At 49.4% G+C, this 23,653-nt stretch overlaps 1 protein-coding gene across 2 annotated transcripts in view; it reads left to right on the top strand.

Moving 5' to 3' along the window:
- Positions 1–21,183, top strand: part of MAPRE3 (microtubule associated protein RP/EB family member 3) — a 48,421-nt gene extending 27,238 nt beyond the window's left edge. The window contains exons 2-7 of one of the 2 annotated variants that reach the window (XM_036873072.1): positions 16,168–16,295; positions 17,348–17,493; positions 18,088–18,244; positions 19,577–19,731; positions 19,858–20,010; positions 20,252–21,183. In XM_036873072.1, the coding sequence (XP_036728967.1) occupies positions 16,175–16,295; positions 17,348–17,493; positions 18,088–18,244; positions 19,577–19,731; positions 19,858–20,010; positions 20,252–20,320 (801 nt within the window). In that variant the 5' untranslated portion in view covers positions 16,168–16,174 and the 3' untranslated portion in view covers positions 20,321–21,183. Of the gene's footprint in view, positions 1–16,167; positions 16,296–17,347; positions 17,494–18,087; positions 18,290–19,576; positions 19,732–19,857; positions 20,011–20,251 lie in introns of both variants that reach the window. The other variant, XM_036873071.1, reaches the window with a different exon arrangement.
- The last annotated feature ends 2,470 nt before the right edge of the window (positions 21,184–23,653 follow it).

Raw genomic sequence — 23,653 nt, 5'->3', positions numbered from 1 at the left:
GTGCTTCCAGGTGGCAGGTGCGGGTCCTCGTCCTGACGGGCACTGCAGAGGACTCGTGATGTTTCTGGTGAGCATGTGCGCCACTCATCTACCTTTATTTTGAAAGTCCTTTCTGCCACTGTGGAGTCATCGTCATTTGTCCCGTCTTAGTCCTAAGGCAAGGCCCTCCTGTCTTGTCTGGGGCTGAGGTGCTTCTGGGAGCTGGCCTCTTGAAACAGCCCTCCCCCCACCCCCGCATCCGGATGTGCCTCAGGTAAGGTAGCCTTACAGGCCCACTTCACTCTGTAACAGAGGGAAGGCCGAGAAGAGGGTATTGGTAGATTCTTGGGGGGTATTTTAATCCTATTAAGCTGCTTTGGGGACATGCTGCAGTTTCCTGGGGAGGCGGCCAGAAAAGGAAATTATCCCTGCACATCCCTTTGAAATAATTATTAACTAGTCAGCAGTTAGCCACTGTGCACAGCCCTTCTCCTCAAATGAGGAGTCATCTAGGGGTGAGAGGATTCCTCTGGCCAAGTCATGTCTGTGCACACAGTAGGTGCTTAAATACTCATATGTGTAGGCATAGATTCGTGTGTGAACAAATGAGTGACTGATGAACCCAAGTGAGTGTGCTCAGTGCAGGAGCAGAGGCCAGGCCCTAGCACCACACCACCACCATCCAAAATAAGAAAAAGAAGAGGAAAACATAGGCAGAACACTCTATGACAGAAATCACAGCAAGATCCTTTCTGACCCACCTCCTAGAGAAATGGAAATAAAAACAAAAATAAACAAATGGGACCTAATGAAACTTAAAAACTTTTGCACAGCAAATGAAACCATAAACAAGACGAAAAGATAACCCTCAGAATGGGAGAAAATATTTGCAAATGAAGCAACTAACAAAGAATTAATCTCCAAAATTTACAAGCAGCTCATGCAACTCAATATCAAAAAAACAAACAACCCAATCCAAAAATGGGCAGAAGACCTAAATAGACATTTCTCCAAAGAAGATATACAGATAGCCAACAAACACATGAAAGAATGCTCAACGTCACTAATCATTAGAGAAATGCAAATCAAAACTACAATGAGGTATCACCTCACACCAGTCAGAATGGCCATCATCAAAAAATCTACAAACAGGAAAGCTGGAGAGGGTGTGGAGAAAAGGGAACACTCTTGCACTGTTGGTGGGAATGTAAATTGATACAGCCACTATGGAGAACAGTATGGAGGTTCCTTAAAAAACTAAAAATAGAACTACCATAGGACCCAGCAATCCCACTACTGGGCATATACCCAGAGAAAACCATAATTCAAAAAGAGTCATGTACCACAATGTTCATTGCAGCTCTATTTACAAGAGCCAGGACATGGAAGCAACCTAAGTGTCCATCGACAGATGAATGGATAAAGAAGATGTGGCACATATATACAATGGCATATTAGCCATAAAAAGAAACGAAATTGAGTTATTTGTAGTGAGGTGGATGGACCTCGAGTCTGTCATACAGAGTGAAGTAAGTCAGAAAGAGAAAAACAAATACTGTATGCTAACACATATATATGGAATTAAAAAAAAAAAAAAAAGGTTCTGAAGAACTTAGGGGCAGGACAGGTATAAAGACGCAGATGTACAGAATGGACTTGAGGACACAGGGAGGGGGAAGGGTAAGCTGGGATGAAGTGAGAGAGTGGCATGGACATATATACACTACCAAACGTAAAATAGATAGCTAGTGGGAAGCAGCCGCATAGCACAGGGAGATCAGCTCAGTGCTTTGTGTCCACCTAGAGGGGTGGGATAAGGAGGGTGGGAGGGAGATACAAGAGGGAAGAGATATAGGGCTATATGTATATGTATAGCTGATTCACTTTGTTATAAAGCAGAAACTAACATACCATTGTAAAGCAATTATACTCCAATAAAGATGTTTAAAAAAAAAAAACTATTCAGAGGAAAAAATAAAATAAAAAAATAAGAAAAAGAAAACACCAGAATTGTGATTCCAGGAAGGAAACGATAAGGATTCTATTTAAGCGGTCCCTTCACGACCTTACCCTGACCTCCAGAGAGGCGGCACGCAGAGTGTGAGAAGCACTATCCTAAGGAAACAGCGCTCTGGGAGCTTTCCTTTGAGGGCGTAGTTTGAGGCTACCATCAGTTACTACCACCGTGAGGGGAGAGAAAGGAAGAGCATGGTTATGTACACGTGAGATCTGGAAAAACCTTTGGCGTTACAAGAAAAGAAAGCAACCCTGATTCCCCATTAGTGGCCAAGCTTTTGGTTCTTAAATCAAGGCCCAGTTTTTCTCCTTCTTGAATTATCCAACAGTCTCTTTTTCCTAGAGTGGAAACCAATAGGCCAAAATGACCTCATTGAGAACAAGACATCTCAAAAGTAGAGCAGCACGATTCAAAGTATTACTACAATGACTAGAAGTATGTGGGGAGAGAAAGTAATAGGATTTCACTGGGGGTAAGCCTGCATGCTGAGAAACGTTGTGTATTTTCAGTGAGCTACAAACATTGTACAGCATGAAGGACCATCAAATTTAAAGGACACCCTAAAACCAAGGGGACAAAAGCCCCCACTAGCTTAGCTGCCAGGGCTAATTCCCTTAAGAGAGCTAAGTAGGCCTTGCCACAGTCAAGAGAGACTGCGGTAGACTTGATGTCTGATGAGTCCCATGAAATTGACTCATAGCATCAACAGTTTATCCAGATCTCACACACACAGACAGACATGTTTATGATAATTAGGTGGGCCCAGAGTGGGAGGTTGCTGAAGGGCTGATTTAACTCACAAAAGGCCTCTTCATGTTGAGATTCCCAGGGAAGGGACTTGTATACCAAGGACTTGATTAAGTTATAAATGTGATCATTTCAGAAAAGTTGGAAAGTTTTGAATGGCCTGTAATCAGAAGTAAAGGATTTACCTCCTTGGGATAAATCATGCCTGGGTAATGAACTTTACTTTGACAAAATTGTAACTTCTCTTTAAAAACCTTATGTCCTTTGGGACTTCCCTGGCGGCCCAGTGGTTAAGACTCTGTGCTTCTACTCAAGGGGGCACAGGTTCGATCCCTGGTAGGGGAACTAAGATCCCGCATGTCACGTGGAGTGGCCACAAAAACAAAAACAAAAACAAAGAAACCTTATGTCCTTTCTGAAAGAAAATAATAGCTAGAAACAGTCTTAGAGCTTCCCTCATCTTTGGGATACAACAAAAGGTCATCCACATAAAGAATCACAGGGAAATTTAAGGTCCTTGAGGTTGTGGTTGAGGACTTGTGAAAAGTAGGAATAGCCTCAGTAAATCTTTTGGGCATAACAGTCCAGTTATATTGTTGATTTTCCCAGAAGGAGGCAAACACATGTTGACTATTTTGATCTAAAGGAACACTAAAGAAAGCAGAACATGAATCTATGACTGTAAAATATGCAACCGCAGGAGGCACTAGAGATAAAAGAGTATTTGGTTCTGGTCAGGGAATGACTATTCTATTTATGGCCACAAGGTCCTGAGTAAATCTATATCCCCACACATTGGGTAGGGTTATTACGAGGATTTGTTCAAGATATGATGTGTCCTTCCTCTATTATGCTTTTGACTATTTATTTTAGTCTTTCTTTAGCTTCTGATTTAAGAAGGTTTTGTGCAAGTTTGGGTAGACATTTAGACAGGTCATTCTGAACCTTAATGGATTCAGCCTCAATAATCCTGCAAACACTTGATGTTTGAAACTTTGTTCCCTTTTCATTCTAAAGCTCCTCTCAATTTTGTTCAGATTGAAGGCTGCCTGAACTGGCCACTATGATTCTAAAGTATGCTTGCTGAAATTATGACACCTAGAAAGATAAATTCACAGACTTGGGTTACAGTATAAATGCCTGTAAGAAGCAGGAGCCTGATCTGGAGGGGCACAAACTTAGGTTTAAACTGAGACAAACCCATAATTTTTGGAATAGTCAGTCCAAAGCGTTGCTTGTGTACCTGTGTTTTCTCAACCCCCTCCCCAACCTAATGCCTGGGTCGCCCACCTACAAAACCCAATCAGATCTGTAGTTCCAGAGGACAGAAAAGTATGGAGAGATCTCTGCCAGAGCCAGACTGTCATGGACAAAGCAAGAGAAGATTGAGGAAGGTTCTCACAGGGTTTTTTGTAATTGCCAAAAACTGGAAACAACCCAGATGTCCTTCAATGGGTGAATGGATAAACCGTGGTATATCCATACTTGTACCATTGTTTGGACTACGATTCAGCAATAAAAAAGAACTATTAATCCGTGCAACAACTTGGATGGAACTCAAAGGCATTATGCTAAGAAAAAAAAAGCTGATCTCAAAAGGTTGTTGTATGATTCCATTTCTGTAACATTCTTAAAATTACAAAATTATAGTGATAGAAAACATATCTGTGGTTACCAGGGATTAGAGTAGGAGGAGGGCCTGGCTATAAAGGGGTAGCATGAGGGAGTTTCTTTGAGGTTATAGAATAGTCTGTGCCCTAGCAGAGTGGTGATTACATGAATCTATACATGTGATAAAATTTCATAGACTGGACCACAACAACACAAAATAAGGGTGCGTGTAAAAACTGATGAAATCCAAATGAGGTCTGTAGCTTAGTTAATAACGTACCCATGTCAATTTCCTGGCCTTAACAATTGTTATGTAAGATGTTATTGGGGAAGCTGGATGAGGATATGTGGGAATTCTTTGTCCTATTTTGCAATTGTGAGTCTAAAATTATTTCAAAATAAAAAGTTTACCAAAATTTGGAGGGGCACTGATTTCTGCAAGCAGAACTTGGGAATCTCTTCAGTTCTTACCGGAAAAGATAATATAAACTAAAGCCTCAAGAATTATAAATTTAATGCAGTTTCTAAGCATTGTAATTTCATTTTCTGTATTTTTGATTTGGAAATTACGCGCAGCTACTATTTTAACTATAGTAGTGTTACAAATATTTTTGTATTGTTACAAATATATACACGGGGGAAAACATCCCTTGCTGAGTCTCCCCCAGGATGGAATAACTCCCAGCCGCCTTACAGAGCTCTTGGTTGTAGCTTCTGTCTACCCTTAACCACATCTCCTTCTGCCCCCAACATGCATTCTGGGGTGAACTATTTGTAATCCTCTCCCTCCTCCCAGTCTGTTCCTCTATCCTTTTGACTCTTCTTTGCTTGATGAGCTTTTCCTTCAAGACCCAACTCAAACTACGCTTCCTCTAGAAGCCTTTCCTGACCCAGGAAGCAGAGTTGCTCAGCAGCATGCCCTTCCTGCATCTGGGGTTGTAGTGTAATGTGTCTCCCTGTGGTTATTACATTCACTTGTCTAACTCCCACCCTAGTCTGCGAACTCCTCAAGGGCCCAGACTGGGTCCCTTTCCTTTCCTTAGGCCCCATGCCTGGCTCAGTGCCTGGAACACACACTCCATAAACGGTGATCAATGAGTAAGTGAATCTGACGCTCTGGAAAGTCCTTAGTAACAAATTTTGTTTATTCTACCCTTCCTTAATAATTTTCAACAAAACTGAAGACCAACAGGGGATTTGATTAACCACAGTTAAACAGAACAGTATATTAATATTTAAAACATTTTCCAAACATTCAACTTAGTCAAGACTTTATTATATTAAAACTTTTTCCCATGCTTTCTTTTCGTTCATGGCACCATGTTGTAAAAAGCTTTAGTAAGACCATGAGGTTGCACTCATGAGCCTCCTTAGACAGATAAGATCTAGAATTTAAGGATAGGACATGAATTTTCCAGCTTTTACTGAGAGAAGCAAGGTGTTCTCCGCCTCGCAAGCCATCACTCTCTAATCCACCTGCAGTGCTGCAGCAGACCCAACGGCCTTGGTGATGAACCCCTGATTTCCCTCCTCAGCATCCTCTCGGGCAAATGATCAGGGACTCTGTAATTGTCTGCAGGTCTAGCTTCTGTCCTCACACTCCAACAAAATGACTCAGAGTTTCATCATTTCTTCTTGCACAATCTAATGACCATTTCTCTGTCCAAGGTCTGGTAACTTCATTAAACAGGGCAGGTAACCTCCTCCTTGAAACTGGTCCCTCCCTTGGCTCCTGGGACACCACGTACCTCTCCCATTTTCGCTCTTGATTGCATCCTCTAACATTCCTCTAAGATTTAATCATTGGTCTCATGCTCATTTTTCAAATAAAAGTAATAATAAACATGTTTCCCAAGTCCCAAATTTTCCATTTTCTCTTCACTGCTTTCTGATGTCCTGTCATCTTTAAAGGCCTAAATTAGGTGCCACCTACCCCCAGAAACCATCTAACTACTGAGGCCCCACTCATCCTTTACACTCTCCTGGAGCACTTAAAAGCCAAATACACTTGCACAAGTTAGTACTTCATATATTCTCTTGGAACTATAAAACAAGGAAATCTCTTATTTTATGAATTACTCTTATTTCTTCAACCAAACAAAGGCTCCTTAAGGAGAAGACCCATGACTTAAAATCATCCCATGTCCTCATGGTGCCTTGTGGGGTGCTTAGCACATTATGGCAGTGGTCAGTAAACACTTGCTGAGTGACATTAGAGCAATGTTGCAGTAGCTTGGAAAGAGAAATATGAAGAAGAAAACCGGGACTTCCCTGGTGGCGCAGTGGTTGAGAATCCGCCTGCCAATGCAGGGGACATGGGTTCGAGCCCTGGTCTGGGAAGATCCCACATGCCACAGAGCAACTAAGCCCATGCACCACAACTACTGAGCCTGCGCTCTAGAGCCCGCAAGCCACAACTACTGAGCCCGTGAGCCACAACTACTGAAGCCCGTGTGCCTGGAGCCCGTGCTCTGCAACAAGAGAAGCCACTGCAATGAGAAGCCCGCGCACTGAAACGAAGAGTAGCCCCTGCTCACGGCAACTAGAGAAAGCAACGAAGACCCAATGCAGCCAAAAATAAATAAGTAAATAAAAATTTAAAAGACCACTATGGTCTTTGGCACACGGTGACTGTCAGGAGAAACAACTCCTGATTGGGTTGTGGCTTGTCATCCTCCAGATCCGCTGGAAACCCCATTCAAGGATCAGACTGAGGTCGTGGCTTTGGGAACAGCCTGCTCTGTAGGGTCTTGACTCCTGCTACCAGGTCTGGGGTCAAGGGAAAGAAAAGTTGAGGAGGTCTAGTCTGGTGATTTGCTAAACCATTTCCTATGCTAGGACCATAAGGTTCATGGTGCAGTCACTGAACAGGAAAGGCAGTTATAGCTCTCATCAGGAGAGGTGCAGCTGCTGGTCATTCTACAGGCTGAGGCTTCCAACATGGTCGTCAAGACCAAATCTCCACGTCCCGTGGCCGGGAAGAGCTTCTCGAGACCATCCAGCTCCTTCCCAGATACCTAGGACTGTACTTACAGCTAGGCATTATATTCCTAAGTCATAAATAAGGCTGCATAACTCTGAAAGCTCACATTCTAATATTTAATAACCTTGTCAGTGGCCTAAATCTAATTTTGGCTTTTTGTTTTTAAGCCTTCAGTGGAACTCTACCTTCCACAAACATGTCTTGAAAATAATTCAGGGACCCTCGGTCTTCTCTAATTCTTTGGTTCCTAGAAGAACTCCCTGCAGTTCCCAGGTCTCTATCCTCTGCCCCCAACGGCTATGAGGGAAACATCAGGTCTTTTGGTCCTGCAGGGGGTGTTGGGCATGCCTCAAGCAGGCTCCTTTAAGAATACCAGATCTCCAGTCAGACAACTTGGCTTTAAATCCTGGCTGTAACATTTCCTAGCTGCTTGACTTCGGGCCTCAGTCTCCTCATCTATAAAAAGGGGACAAAACAGTCCTCACTTCATAGAGCTGTTACGAGGACTAGGTGATTCATGTATACAAAGCGCTGAGCAGAGCCCAGCACACAGCAAGTATTCGATCAGCGTTATCAGCATTACTGGGGCAGACACTGAGAATCCACGGGCACCTGTTTGAGAAGCAGGCGCTCAACACACATCCAGCTTCAGGCCTCCAAGACCGTAGAACACCAGTCTAAGAGGGAGGCAGACTACAGAACTGTGCTTTCTCTGCCCCTTCTGCCTGGGGACTGCCATCTGGGCTTCCTGAAGCTGGGCCTCTAACCACGATCCTTCCCCAACTCCAGATTTCCCATATATTCTGCTTTGTAGATGCATCCTACCGGCCAGGAAAACTGGAACAGATGCTGTGGGATCAGAGGAGAGAGAACTCTGAGGAGCTTGCCGAAACGTTTCCCACTCCTGACACGGGGCTACGCCCACTGCCACCGGGCTACCCCTTCCTGCCCGGGCCCAGGGGCGCTGCAGTCACCTGTTGGGAAAATCTGCAAAATTGTTACTCCTTGTCCCCCTGGGTCACACATCCAGGGTATTCTGGGGTTGCATGGAGGCAATATGTGCAGGCAGGGAAGACGGTTCTGAGGGACTGGAAGAGCCCTGCTGGCGGGTCACAAAGCCCTGGCAGACCCAACCAATCACCTTCTTCTCATGGCTGACCAAAGACCTGACTCACGGGGAGGCTCAGACTCCCAAAGCTGAATTTAAAAAGTGGAGATGGGGCAGGTGGAGTAGTTCCGCGACTGGTGGGGAACCAGCACACCTACATCTGGACGGTGTAGGTTCAGGTAGGGACTGGAGCTTCTCCAGGATTCTGTTCTCACAACACTTTTAGGTCACTCTTAGGTAGCTCTTCCCTAAGATCCTGAAACCTGCCGAGGTCCCAGCCACTGGAGTCCTGAACATGTCCTGCTGAACACGATCTAAACTCTAAAGAGGCAGATCTGGATAATGCTGCCATGCCCCTTGTAGCTGCTATCCCGGGGAAGGAGTCCTTTGGGGAGTCCTGGCCAGATTGCTCTATCTGGTCATTACTCAAAGGGTTAATGGAAATCCAGGAGGGGAGTAAACAGAACTCCTCACTTGCTAAAATCCATTTTTAGTAGGGTCCATGTCAGTTGGCAGGTAGAAAGTTAAACCTTTCTTTCCAAAGGTTCTCTACTGGACATCTTTAAGTTCCACAAACACCTACTTTTTAAGTCAACAGACTTCCACGATGGGAGCTGCCACCAAAACAAGGCTACCAGCAGCAGGCTCCTGGAGCTGTGCAGTGTGGGGAAGCGAGGCTTAATGGTAAAAGCTGCGGCTCGGCCATGGGCTCAGCCACCAACTGCCTGTGAGACTTTGAGCAAATAGTTTGGAGTATCCAAGCCTCAGTTTTCAAGCCTGAAGAATCAGAATGATTCTCTTGAGCACGAGATTGCTGTGGGGTTAATGAGGGACCCCGTCTGTGGGAACCAGAGGTTAATCCTCTCTCCACTTTGGGGGCTGAACAACCTTCATGACAGGCAGAGGATGACAGATGTGTCTGACTCATGTTCTTCTTCCCAGCACCCTGGAAAACTCCCCACAGAGTTCCGATCAGGGTTCTGAGCAGGGGGAGAGCAGGGGCAGGTGTGGCTTTTGGTTGTGGCCCTCCGGCAGCTGTGCTGGAGCTCTGGTGCCCATTTCTTTCCTAATTAGTACTGGCTCAGGGCCCCGGACGCAATAAAATATTGCTGAATGAATGAATAAATGGGAGAGGCTGAACTGCAGTGTGGGGTTTCAGGTGGCAGGTGGGCTCAGAAAGTGTGGTTTTCTGGCCACATTTCCTATCTGTTGACCCCAAGGAGCAGGAGAGTAGAAAGCTGGCTGCACCTGCTGGCCACACACAACCAGATGCAGCATGAAGCCCCTGGATGCTCAGCAAGAGATTGAAAAAGACCTCTTCCTCTGATACAAGGAAAAGAGAAACTATATAACATGGCTGTATAGCTGCCAGACTCCTCAGAGCAGGGCTTTGGGGTGGTTCTGAGAACAGAACTTGGTACCTGCTGGGAGGATGCCCCAGTCGGACTGGCTCTCAGGCCAGCTCTGTGCACACCCCCGGGGAGGGGATTGCTGGCCCATCTGCGGCCTGAACATAAAGAGAGAGGGGGGCTGCAGCGGCTGCTGGGACATGTGGGGAAGAGAACATTTGTGTCTGCGGCCCTAGTGTGCCTGGTGTCTCCTTACTGATCCTTCATGCTTCAAAAGCAGTTCTGGTCTTGGGGGGCACATTCAAGCCATGTCACTTTATCTTCCTTTCAAATGATGTTTCTTCAGACCGTGTGGCTGACAGCTGTCACCTGGCCAAGTGGCATGTGCTCCCCTCCTCTGAAACTGGAGTCTATGAATCATTCAGCCGACTTTCCCTCAAGCCCAGGCCCAGCCCTTCTCTGCTCTCAGAGCCCCTCCCCCGCCGCAGCCAATCCACCAGTTTTATTTCCCTGACTTTTTGACAGGCTGCTCATTTAATACTCTAACCTTTCCACCAGCAAGTCTACCTAACAACGTCCAGAACAAACCTGCCAAGGTTCAACATTTGAGTCTCTGTCCTCTCTTGTGCAGACTGTCATTCTGCACGTCCCCGAGACTCAACTCTACCTGCCCCCCTGCAGGCGATGGTCATTCCCCCTCAGTGGGGACGTGCACGGGAGGGGTACCTTCAGGCCTGCCCACCTTCCAATAGCTTCTCTCCTGGTCTGCCATGGTGGTTGAAGTTCCCACCATGAATGCTACTCTTGTGGATTATAGCATTTGTCTCCAAAAAGCCTTAGTTATCATCTCAATTTCGAATATGAGGCGATGAAGGCTCTGGGTGCAGTGACTTGCTCAGACTCAAGATCAACCACTGGCAAGGCCAGAGCGTGAAGCCAGGCCATCTGCACCCAAACCCTGTGCTCCTCCCGCACCATGGCACCGGGGAAGGAAGAGCCACTTGATTAAATCCTCTGCACAGCTCTAGTGCAGGATGACTTGCTCTGATTTAGGCCGCTGAGCATTAAGAGAAAGGAAAGGAAAGGTCAAAGGGACGGGGTTGGAAGACCCTGCTATTGTAGCCCTTGGAACAGAGCCTGCTTCCTCTGGGTGGTTGCCTACCATTCTCTCAGGGGAGGTGAAGCAGCCCTTGGTTACAGGTGTAATCAACTTTAAGAGTTGTCTCAGACATTGTCTCTGCTGTATTTGGAGACAACTGGTCCACTTAGGGCTAGATGCTTGGGCAAATGCTTTATATGCCTCCTCCACCCCCAGAAGCTGCTCTGATTTGAGTTGAGGCCTGAGTCAACCCCCAATACAGTAAGTCATCAGAAGTTGGACCCGTTGATGAGTTTAACTTATGGCTTTGGGGAACTGGGAGGTTGGTTTAGTTGAGTCCAGAATCTTAGAGTAGGCCTAATGCCCTAGGCCACTCCAGCTGGTTCAGTTCTCAGAGGACACCTGGGTCAGGAACAAGGACTCCACTCAAGCCTGTGCCCTGACACCACCAGGTTTTGACCAAACCAGGCTTCCTCTTTGAGGGACAAGGTCAAAGTTAGGGGCTCTCCCTTTTCTAAACTGAGCTAGGGAGAGAGGGATTTGGGGATGGGAGAAACTTTTAAAGGAGTCTTTGCCCAGGACCTGGGTGCCACCTGCTGGCCATAATTTAGTTGTATTTATAGGGCCAAATCTGGGAGAAGAAAATTAAAAGGGCATCCTGCCCTCCCCATCATGATGAGGAATAAGGGAACTAGGAGGCTGGTTTCTTCGTGACCCCCCCCCCCCAGCAAATATGACTGAGAATCCTTGCAGAGACCCCCAAGTGTCTTAGATGAGTTCTCCTGAGCCAAAATGGACCTCAGCTGGGCCAGAGGGTAGCATCACCTGAAAGAACTAGAGCCAGTCGCAAGTGGAGACAAAGCTCTGCTCCACATTATCAACTGCCCACCCACACCCACCCCACCCTCCCACCCCGCTCCATGCGACCCACACCCACTTCCCCAAAAGCCCCACAGGAGGTAAAAGTCATAATTGGTGGTTCGGCCCTGAGAGGAGCCATTTTTTTCCAGCTTTCTCCTTACAGGCACTGTTGGCTCTTTGGGGACCCTAGATTCAGACTAATCAAAGGTGTGGAAAATGCCCTTCCATCATCAGGCACGGACAGAGCTGGGAATTTCTGGCCAAGCTGAGAAGATTTGGGCATTTTTCTAGTACCTGTGTAGCTTTTGGTGACTCTTAGGGCCCTGATAGCAAGGTCTTTAGTTGTGTTCTGGAAGGGAGACTGGAGATTTTTCATACTTACCAAGGAGGAAAATAGCCAACGCTGTACCCCAGGGAGGTCGCAAAACACCCCAGTATCCCAGCCTGTGCCATTGCAATGCAGGCCAGGCAATCCCAGCCAAGCTCATGCATCAGATGAGGACTGTGGTTCTAATACCTTGTTGCGCACCAGGAGGATTTTTTAAATTATAAAGATATAAAATAAAATAACTATAAAATATATAGTTATACACACATATATATAGATATAACACTAAATATATTATACAGTCAGCCCTCCATATTCGTGGGTTCCATAGTCATGAATTCAACCAACCATAGATGGAAAATATTTGAAAAAAAAAATTCCAGGAAGTTCCAAAAAGTAAAACTTGAATTTGCCATGAACCAGCAACTATTTACATAGTGTTTACATTGTATTAGGTATTATAAATACTCTAGAGATGACTTAAAGTACACAGGAGGGTGTGCATAGGTAATTTGCAAATACCGTGCCATTTTACATAAGGGACTTGAGCATCCACAGATCTTGGTATCCACGGTGGTCCTGGAACAAATCTCCCGTGGACACTGAGAGCCAACTATACTATGTATTATGTATAAATAGATTGGTATATATCATATGTAGTGTATCATATATATTTATACATACTATATATGAATACTACATTAAATATATATTAATGTATATTTATATAGTGTATTATATATAATTGCATATATACTATGTAATAATATACATGATGTGGTTATATGTAATATTTAGAGAGGCTAGGGAACCGCAGGTAGGCTGCCCTCAGGTTGGAAGACCCTTGAAGCTCAAATGATTTCAGTCAAAAACTGGAGGACTAGTTTAGACTAGGACCAGTGCCTCTGCTTTTCTTCAATAATCAGCACTTGAAACTCATACACAGTAAACAGGAAAAAAATCCCTAAAGTGGCTCAGGAATTCCCAGGGCCAACCTAAGACCGCTCTATACCTCCCAGAACCACCCCTGACCAGCCCAGACTCTGTACCCCAGGAGTGCAGGGATAGAGCAGCCCCCAAGACCTCATGGAGAAATGAGTCCCCAAGCCTGTGGTAAGCCAGTATCCAGAATGGCTTGTCCCCTCTGCACTCAGATCCCACAGGCCTCTGCAGACCCCCGAAGGCCTGGCAGGTTCTGACCATTCTTATTGGGGCCGTTCAAATCCATTCTCCAGCTGTGCATGCTCTCTCCTTCCTGACTTTCTGTAGCACCTACCGTTCTCACCACACTTTGGGGCATTTGGTTATACTGTTCTGCTGTGTGTTGGTCTCCCCAGTGAGACTATAAACTCCTTGATGACAAGGGCAAATCTTTCTATTTCTCAGAGTCCCTAACTAAATACTCATCAAAATACAATGCACTTGCCTTGACCCTACCCATCTGCCTCTCTAATCAAGTCTGGTGTCCACGTGCCCCTGCCACGCCTGCTGAGGTTACTTTAGGTGAGTTCTCTGCAAATTAAGAAGCACTCTCCTAACTCTAGTCTCTGTGATTGTCATTCACTGAGAATTGATCTAGAACCCCAAAGTGAATGAAACAGCCTGGCCATTGAGTTTACAGTCAGGTGGAAGGGACAGACACACAAGTGATTTCAAGAGAATGTGATCAACGCCATGATTGAGTAAGCTCAGGGTGACAGAGAGACACAGATGAAGGCCATGTCTCCCTGCACAGGGCCTCAGAGAACGTGTCTTGGAGGCGATGGAGCCCAAGCTGAGTCCAGAAGGTTGAGTGGGGGAGGGAGGGTCCAGGTCAGAAGGTGATAAAAGATGGTTCAGAAAGAGGAGAAAAGGTGAGGAGGTGTCACTCAGTCATTCAACAAATTTGCTGAATACCTTGCCTGTGACAGACCTGGAAACACCACTACTGGCTTTGAGATGCTTACTGATGAGGGAGGCAGGCATTTCAGCAAGTCCAGTGGTTAGTGCAAGGGTCAGGTTACAGGCCGGTGGCTCAAAACCACTGTGTAAGAAGGGACTCAAGTGCAGTCAAAATTACCCTCAGAAATCTCTGGAATTGTCAGCTCCTGAGTCCTTAGAAGCTCCCAAGATGATAATTTTTGTTTCTCTTGGCTTTTTGGCTCTGTCTGGCTTCCCTTTCCCTGGGCAATGAAGGACAAGGTCTATTTTTAAAAGGAGGAATGACTGAGAATAAACAAGAGGGTTTCTTGATTTTTCTTCAAAAAATGTATTGAAGTTAAATGTGCATCTAGCGAGGTTCCATTATATATACTTGGGGTGGGGCCATGGGGGAGCACAGCCTAGCAGATACCAACTGAGCCTCTTCTCTAAAGCAGCTTCTCTAATTTAACTGTGCCTGTAGACCCTCTTGGTCAAGTGCAGTTTCTGGCTCAGTAGATCTGGGGCGAGGCTCAAGAATTAGAATTTCTAACTTGAAATTTCTAACAAGCTGATGCCCATAGAGCACCAAAGCTGCTCCAGGGACCACAGTTTGAGAACCTGTAGAGCAGAGAATGAGTGGACTTTGGGGGTGGCGGCCGCATTCCATGCAGAGGGTGAGTAGAGAGCTGCCCATGGCTCCCAGTTGGGGGATCAAAGTAGAAGACAGGGCTGGGGAGGGAGGGCTCATTGAAGAGCTTCGTAAGTGATGGGGAGGGGGTCACATTATAAGAGCAGATACCCACAGGGGACCGGGAAGTAGGCTGGGTGTATTCTTCCTTCAGGGAGACAATTTGCATATTAAACCTAAATATTCTTCACTCCAGAAATATGTACTCTCACAATTCTTGAAATACGCAGTCCTATTTCTCCATTTATGATAAAGACCTAGTTACAAGAAATATTTCCCTCTCTCTTAACAGTGCAAGTCAGTAATAACAACTGACACTTGACCTCTGCGTGGGGATGGGGGGAGGGTAAGGAGGCACTTACACCCACTGGCGGGGGGGAGGGGGGATGGGTGGCGTGGCCAGGGCTGCTTTCACATAGATTCTGACCACAGCAGCGTCAGGGATGGACTAGGGGGAGGGAGTGCCTGGGGGCTGGAAGGCCCCCTAGGAGGCTTCTGCTAGCCTTGGCTGGAGAGAATGGATGCAGAAACCCCGAGGCAGCAGGAGGCGGGGCGAAGAGCAGGGCACACTGGGAAGGCAGAGTAGCCGGGCTCACTGAATGATGGGCTCTGAGGATGAGGGGGAGTAGGCTGTCTGGGACGACCCCACAGGTTTCCAGCGTGGGTGACTGGGTGCCTGGTGGTGACATCCACTGGGATAACGAATACAAGAGCAGAAGCATGTATTGAGGGAAGTTTCTGGATAAGCGGAATTTAGGTGCCTGTGGATCGGCCAGCAGGCCACAGGGATTATAGGGTCTGAATTCAGAGCAGATGCGAAGATTAGTCAGCTTTCTAGAACCCCAATCTGGTCAAGTATTGTCTGCTTAAAATCCTCTAATGGCTTCCCTTGTTTAAACAGAGTCCAGACTCCTCCTCATGGTAACCAAAGCCCTCACAACCAGCCCCTTCCAGTGCCGTTGCGCCACACCCCAACACAAACACCCGCTCCCCAGGCCTGCTGAACAGCTCCGAGTCCCGGAATAGCCCCGGAATAAGCCATGCCTTTGTTCTTGATAGTCCTGGGGCCTGCACTGCCCTTCTACCCCACCCCCTGTATGTTCAGAAAATTCCTACCCCTTTCAGGCTGCTCTGAAGTCTTCGCTGACCCTGTCAAGCAGAAGAGATCCCTCCCTTCTTTGTGCCATCCCTGTACTTTGCATGTGCTGCTTTTCCTGCCCTGTCACTCCCTGCTGTGGGGATTTGCCTGTCTGTAAACTCCTCGGAGGCAGAGACCACGTCTGACTTCACCACTTCTTAGTGCAGGTCTGGCATATAGTAGACACTCACCAAATGTTTCAAGAGTGAATGAGTACCCCTTCTCCAAGAGGCAAACTGCTGGTCTGGAGGAAGATGCTTCTCGTTTCCCCAGAGACCCTCCAGCTCCCTCTCCTTCGGGCTCAAGAGCAGCACAAGGCCCCCAGGGTCTTACCTTGCCTTTCTTCTTTCTTTGCAGCTGGGGTATGGCCGTCAATGTGTACTCCACGTCTGTGACCAGTGAGAATCTGAGTCGCCATGATATGCTCGCGTGGGTCAATGACTCCCTGCACCTCAACTATACCAAGATAGAGCAGCTCTGCTCAGGTGGGAGGCTGGGAATCGGGGGGAAGTGGGCCCTGCTGGGGGGGCAAAGGGTGGTAGGCAGGAGGCAGAACAGCCACCGCGGACAACGTAGCTTGTAACTGGGATTAAGGAGGAGCACTGCAGAGCCCTCAACTAGCCAAAGTGTTTGGAGTTGGAGTAAGGAAATAGGGGTCTACGTGGGATGGAAAGAGTAAAAAGCAAAGAGCAGGGGCTTCCCTGGTGGCACAGTGATTAAGAATCCGCCTGCCAATGCAGGGGGACACGGGTTGGAGCCCTGGTCCGGGAAGATCCCACATGCCGCAGAGCAACTAAGCCCATGCACCACAACTACTGCGCCTGCGCTCTAGAGCCCGCGAGCCTCAACTACGGAGCCCGCGTGCCACAACTACTGAAGCCTGTGCACCTAGAGCCCGTGCTCCTCAACAAGAGAAGCCACCACAATGAGAAGACCGTGCACCGCGACGAAGAGTAGCCCCCGCTCGCCACAACTAGAGAAAGCCCGCGCATAGCAACAAAGACCCAATTCAGCCAAAAATAAATAAATAAAATTAATAAATTTATTTTTTAAAAAACCACAGCTTCCTAAGGAGAGGTTAGGTTACTCTTTTAAAAAAAAAAACGAAGAGCAGGAGAGGCACAGTAAAAGGCTGCAGAAGGGGAGTGGCAGTGGGACAGGCAGTGAAGCCAGAGGTCACGTGTACCAGGTCCAGCCTAGCCACTCGGGTGGGGGGGGAGGGTCCAAATCTCAGCTCTTCTTGTACTGCAACCCTGGACAAGTCACCACACCTCTCTAGGTCTCAGTTTTCCCATCCATGAATGGAGATGACATCAGCTATCTAACCAGGGTTGCTGTTAGGATTAAAGCCCATACATGCAGTGTTTGATATGGTGCTGGTACATAATCGCATCACTGTGTGGTAATTGCTCTCACTCTTGGGAAGTCTGGCCCCGGCTCTGGGAACAAAGAGAGAGAAGAGGAGACAGAGAGGTTTGGGGGAGTAGCGCCAGTTGGCCTGGGGAAGTGAAAACGAGCATCTTGTGTTTCTCCACAGGGGCAGCTTACTGCCAGTTCATGGACATGCTCTTCCCTGGCTGTGTGCACTTGAGGAAGGTGAAGTTCCAGGCCAAGCTAGAGCACGAATATATCCACAACTTCAAGGTGCTGCAAGCAGCATTCAAGAAGATGGGTGTTGATAAAGTAGGTGCCTGCGCTCTGAGGGGCCCCGAGGAGCTGTGTGACCCTGGGAAAGAAGATGGCCCGCCAGCCAGGGCAGCAGGGGCTGCTGGGGTCAATCCAGTTCTCATGCCTCTCTCCACCCCGACTCTCCAGGGGGAATGTTCCCCCAGCTCCAGGCTCAGTGGAAAACCCCACAGCTTTGGACATCCCATCCTGATGACATTCCTGTCCCTTTCTCCCCTCTGGACCCTACACCCCAGCACTTGAGCCTCGGTATATTGCTCCTATTAAGTTCCTCCTCTGTAGGGCCCAAGAAAAGCCTCTTGGCTCACTCTACTGCCTCAACGGCCCAGGACCCTGGTTCCAGCAGCCCTCACCCCACATGCAGGCGCAGCACCAAGGGATGTCTCCCCACACACTTCCTCCTGTGCCTGGAGGAAAGGGCCTGCGGCCTACCCATCTGCTCTGGTGGCACGGGAGGGGGGCCCGGTAGAGAAGGGGGAGGATGCTGCAGCCCAGGGGCTGGCTTTCCTGAGAGCAGTGGCCCTCTCACAGAGAAAGGCAGCCCTGCAGCAGCAGGAGGTTAAAGTTCTCTGCTTCTGTGTTCTATTTCAGATCATTCCTGTAGAGAAATTAGTGAAAGGAAAATTCCAAGATAATTTTGAGTTTATTCAGTGGTTTAAGAAATTCTTTGACGCAAACTATGATGGAAAGGATTACAACCCTCTGCTGGCGCGGCAGGGCCAGGACGTAGCACCACCTCCTAACCCAGGTGATCAGATCTTCAACAAATCCAAGAAACTCATTGGCACAGCAGGTAATGTGCCCGAGCTGGGGGAGGGAGTGTGGGGGGCCGGGCCGGAAGGGCTCTACAGCCAGGAGCGGCCCCTGGGCCACCGGCCCGGCCCTGCCAGCCTAGAGGAGACTGTTGTCACGGAGTTCAGATGACGCCGCCTGCTGCCCGCTTAGACCAGGGGGAGTCACAGTAGGGAGGAGAGGGCTCCAGAGACTGCCACAAAAGGAGAGCCACCGGCACCAGCCAGGGTGGCAGCTGGTGATGGGAGGCCCCGGGGCACCTCCCTCTGTAGCCCGAGCCAACTCCTGTGCCTCGAGATGATGGGGCAGCCCCTGGCTTGGTTCCTCTGTCCAGGTCCATCCAGGCCAAGGGCCTGGGCCGGCACTACAGACTCTTCTTGCCCTCTGCCCACTTGATTCCCCGGGGATGGGAGTTGGCCAAGCTTGACCATATCTTCCCCCATTTCCAAAATCCCACAGCCCTAAGTCCTCAAGAGATGAGTCTCTGGCAACGAGGCTTTGTCTGGGTTCCAGAGGAGAAGGGGAAAAAGCAACAGGGCCTCTGGGGGATGGGAAGGTTGGCGAGAGAAGAGGAGCAGCCCCGCACGCGTCTGAACCCGTCATAGCAGAGCGGCTCCTCTGTGTGTGCTGCTGCCCGCCGGGGCCTGCCCCCACTCCCCTGCTTGCTTTGCATTAGAAGCTCTGTCCTGGGAGCCGCCATAGCTGGAAAATAAGTGGCCACAGCATGCCGGGTGTGCAGGGGAGGAGTGGGGTCCCTGAATCAGGCCCAGCAGAGGGCCCAGAGACCATCCTGAGGCAGGGGGCCCAGAGGGGCAGGGCCAGGCTTCTGTGGTCTCCTCCAGAAGTCACCCCCGGGAAGGATGGCTGTGGGCTGGGGTACCTGTTAGCAAAGACCCAGTGAGACCCTGTGCCAGCTGCTTTTCCCCAGGCCCCAGCTGTCAGTACAAGAGGGCCCTCAACCCTCCAGCCCCACTCCCCAAATTCGCCATCCCAGTTCCCTCCTCTCCCCCTCAGGCCAGCTCTCCTCCCTGCCTACACCTTACACTTTCTTTAGTTCCCTGTAGCCCCTGCTCTCCCAGGCTTGCCAGAGGGCTGCCCCGCTGCTGTGGTGTCACGCGTGGCCGTGGCTTGAGGCCTAGATGTAGATGCCCATCCTGAGAGGGAGAGGAGGGGCGGGCGAGAGTGCCTGCCTTTCGCATGGGCCTGCCCCGCAGTCACACCAGGCTGTCTCGTGCCACGTGAGCTGTGGGCTCACGCAGCCCCGATCTGACTTTTCTCCTCTGGGCAGTTCCACAGAGGACGTCCCCCACAGGCCCCAAAAATATGCAGACCTCCGGCCGGCTGAGCAGCGTGGCTCCACCCTGCATCCTCCGGAAGAATCCTCCATCAGCCCGAAATGGTGGCCATGAGACCGATGCCCAGATTCTTGAACTCAACCAGCAGGTGAGTGGCGTGGACACTGGCAGCTGAGAAAGCCCCGCCACAAAAGCCAGGCCCCCGGGGCGTCAGGGCGGGAAGGGAGTCCGAGGCAGGGGTCTCTGGCTTGAACACCACCTTCTCCCCGAGCAGCTATTGGATTTGAAGCTGACAGTGGATGGGCTGGAGAAGGAGCGCGACTTCTACTTCAGCAAGCTTCGAGACATTGAGCTCATCTGCCAGGAACACGAAAGTGAGAACAGCCCTGTCATCTCCGGCATCATCGGCATTCTCTATGCCACCGAGGTGAGCCCTGCCAGCGCCTGCTGAGCCTCGCGCATTCCCGCCGGGCCCTCAGACCAGAAGGGGCCTGGGAGGACGTGGGCCGATGAGGGCAGCCCGCTGAAGTCACCAGCCCAGGGTCTCACAGGGCGTGAGCAGGGGAAGTAGGACAAGAACCTGGGCCCTGGCTCCCAAGCTACCCTCAGGAGTCCGCACCCTCAGCCTGCCTGCCTGCCTCACCACCTCTCTCCCTCCCGCCCTCCAGGAAGGATTTGCACCCCCGGAGGACGATGAGATTGAGGAACACCAACAGGAAGACCAGGACGAGTACTGAGGGCGGCTCCAGCCCTGGCTGACCGCACGGCTGCCGTGTCTCCTCACCCCGCTCCCACGCCCACATTATAATCCTTTCCTGACAGCCAGCTGGCCGGGTGCTTTGTGTCAGTGCCGTGGCCCTGGGGAGCCTGGCGAGCAGGGCTTGGGGGGTGGGGCAGGCGAGCAGGCAGAGGCCCCTCCTCCTGTGGCGGAGGCCCAGTTGGGCGGGATCCCTGCCCACTCCCCACCCCTATTTATTTCCCTGGTCTCTATGCCGTGTCGGCCAACACTTCCCAGGGGGCTGCCACCGCCCACCCCAGCCAGCCGCCTGCTCCCCTGACAGCCAGCAGCTGTATATTTGACAAAGTCATTGGTATATTTTTACTTACTGGATTTTCCTTGCACTTTACCTGTTCTTTTCCCAGGGCTGACAGCACGGGCTCCGGGGCAGCGTGTCTGGCTTGGCCTCCCTTCCCCGTTGCCAGGGCTGTGGCAGGACTCACCGATTCTTATTTATTTTGTCTTTTGACTTCCCAGTAGTTGAGGGAAAGGCTGATGTCAGGAGAGGGATAGGGTGACTGAGGAGGGGGTGCCTTAGGCCCCGGTGGTCAGGGAGAGTGAGGGGAGCACGTGAGGGATGAAAATGACCTCCTGGCACCAGGCTCGCCCACCCTCGGCCCCCTGCCCCCAGCACCGAAGCCCAGCACTGCCCCGAGGCCCCCAGCTACTCCCCCTGCAGCTTGGTTCATACCACACATGCTCTGCCTGGACCCTCCTGTACGTCTGCCTCCCCTCTGCCCGCCTCCCCAACCCCTGCCCCTCGGGCCACCCAGCCTGCATATGTGTTCACTTTTATTTAAATAAACTTGTGTGGTAAAAGTCCATACCATATCTCCCTCAACTGAGCCACAGCCTGGCTCTCAGTGCTCTTCTCCTGAGCGACCCCGTCTCCAGAGGCGATGGCCATGGAGCACAGCACCCCTGCCGTCCTCCCTCGGGCCCAGAAACCACCACTGGCTTAGCCTCAAGCGCCCAGCTCTGACCTAGCCCCCATCTCCCAACGCTGATTCCCCGGGCTTTAAGGGCTTGCCATTTCCCTGAAGAGGAACAAAGTTCAGGTCCGTGGCTGTGATGATGGGCAGCCCAGTAAAGCAGCTGTGGGGTAACAGGGGGCCCTGGCTGAGAGGTGCTTTGTTTCAGTCCCCTTTGGGCCAGTATGACTGCATATTGTCCCCCACCCTTGTCAAAGCTCATACGCCCCACAACAGTGATCCAGCCGCGGACAAGGGCTCATGTGACAGAGCTGAGTGGGCTACAAAGAGCAACGGCTCTAAGGACTGAAGCCCAGAAGGAAAGCAATGTCCAAGGGGTACCTTCCACAGAACAGGCTCTAACGGGAGCCGGGAGCCAGGAACTCTGTCACATCCTCCGCACAGCCCTGCAATCCTGGTGTGTGCCGGCCAAGGGCCATGATAACCAGTGTCCTGGAGGCCCCGAGGGCGCTGAAATGCATGTGGATACCCGGCCCATTCAAACAGAGCCTTGGCTGCCATCTAGAACAGTCCCTCATTTACTGATGAAAGGACTGAGAACAACATGTGACATGACTTGCTCAAGGTGGTAAAAAACTAGACTAGAATTGAGACCTCCTGACTCAGGGTTCAGGGCTCATTCCCAAAGACCACAGAGGTGTGACCTCCAGAACGTTCCTCTAGCTTCAGACTAGCCCTGGTAGATGTTTCCTTGCCATCCTGAGTATGCCTGAGATACTACGGGGATTGTGTTCCTTCCATGGCCCTGCTCCATGACCCTCCTTCCAGACTGCCACCATTTCTCAGATGACTCCAGTTATAAGCCTGAAATAAGCAAACCGTGTCTGTTCATTCCTCATTCACTTCACTTCCTCCGTTTGACTCCCACCCCCACGCACAGACTTCTGATCTTATTCTGTTTTTCTTCTCCAGCAAGTTCCCTGCCTGCATTTATTTATCATTATGATTTTTAATTCCTGTGCCTAATTTTAAAAGGCTTTTCCCCCCACCATTCCAGGTAGATATAGTAAAAGGATAAGGTAGTTTCTCTGCGTTGCCCAGTGTTCATTTTCAGGCCGAGACCTCACCCTGCTGGTTAAGTGGGTGTGGTAGACGGAATAACACCTCCCCCCGAGATGTCCACGTCATAATCCCCAGAACCTATGGATATGTTAGGTTACATGGTGAAGGGGAATTAAGCTGCAGATGGAATTAAATTGCTAATCAGTTGACCTTAAAATAGGGAGAGTATCCTGGATTATCCAGGTGGGCCCAGTGTAATTGCAAGGGTCCACAAAATTGGGGCAGGGGGCAGGAGGTCAGAGTGATGCAATCTGAGGAGGACTTGACCTGCTGTTGCTGACTTTGAAGATGGAAGGGAGCTATGAGCGAAGGAATTCGGTCAGCCTCTAGAGGCTGGGAAAGGCAAGGAAACAGCTTCTCCCCTAGAGCCTCCACAATGGACCACTGCCCTGCAGACACCATATTTAGCCCAATGAGACCCTGACAGACTTCCCCTTCCAGAACTGTAAGATTAGAAGTTTGTGTTGTTTTAAGCCAGTAAGTTTGTGGCAATTTGTTACAGCAGCAATAGGAAACTAATACAGTGGGTCAAACTGCTTCAGTGAGCTCACTCTTCTTCTCTCCTCCACACTGGACACCCACCCATCCTCCTCTTTTGACTCTTCCCTCAAACCCCGTGGGTACCTGCCTAAGCCCACCTCCATGGCTAGTGTCTAAGGCTGCTCTTTGAACACCCAGAGCTCAAGGATGTGAAGCCACTGCCTCCTTCCCAATGTCTGCAACATTTAAGATAGTGAACCATAATTTTCTGTTTACATAGTTGTCTCCCACACAAGCTTCGAGTTCCTCTCAAGCAAGTGAGGTGTGTCCTCTAGCTCCACCTAGCACTGTGCTAGGTGCTTAGGTAGAGAAGAAGGTGCTTTGGAAATGCTACTGGATAAGTAAGTGAATGACTTCTATCCCTTAGATGCCAAGTTACAACAGATGACCTGCCAGACTATTCTAAGGAAAGACAGGAAATAAAGCCCCTCCCTTTCTATATATTTCCACCATGGAGCACCCCCCTTCTTTGCCTCTATGGAAAGCCTGTTCTGTTTCTCTTCCAAAAACAGTGTCTCTTCTGTGACCATACATGTGACACACAAGAGGTAGAACAAAGAGAAGACAGTGTCTGAGTAGAGCTAAACCAATGATCTGAAAAAAATGAATTGATTAATGATCAGCTCAAGTATGTTCCTTGCCAAAAGCACTGCATCTCAGGGGCAAAGTCAGCTATGGTCAGGCCTGAAGGGGCTGGA

This window comes from Balaenoptera musculus, chromosome 13 (genome assembly GCF_009873245.2).
Source record: "Balaenoptera musculus isolate JJ_BM4_2016_0621 chromosome 13, mBalMus1.pri.v3, whole genome shotgun sequence".
NCBI lineage: Eukaryota > Metazoa > Chordata > Mammalia > Artiodactyla > Balaenopteridae > Balaenoptera > Balaenoptera musculus.
This window is presented reverse-complemented; position numbering and strand designations above follow the sequence as displayed.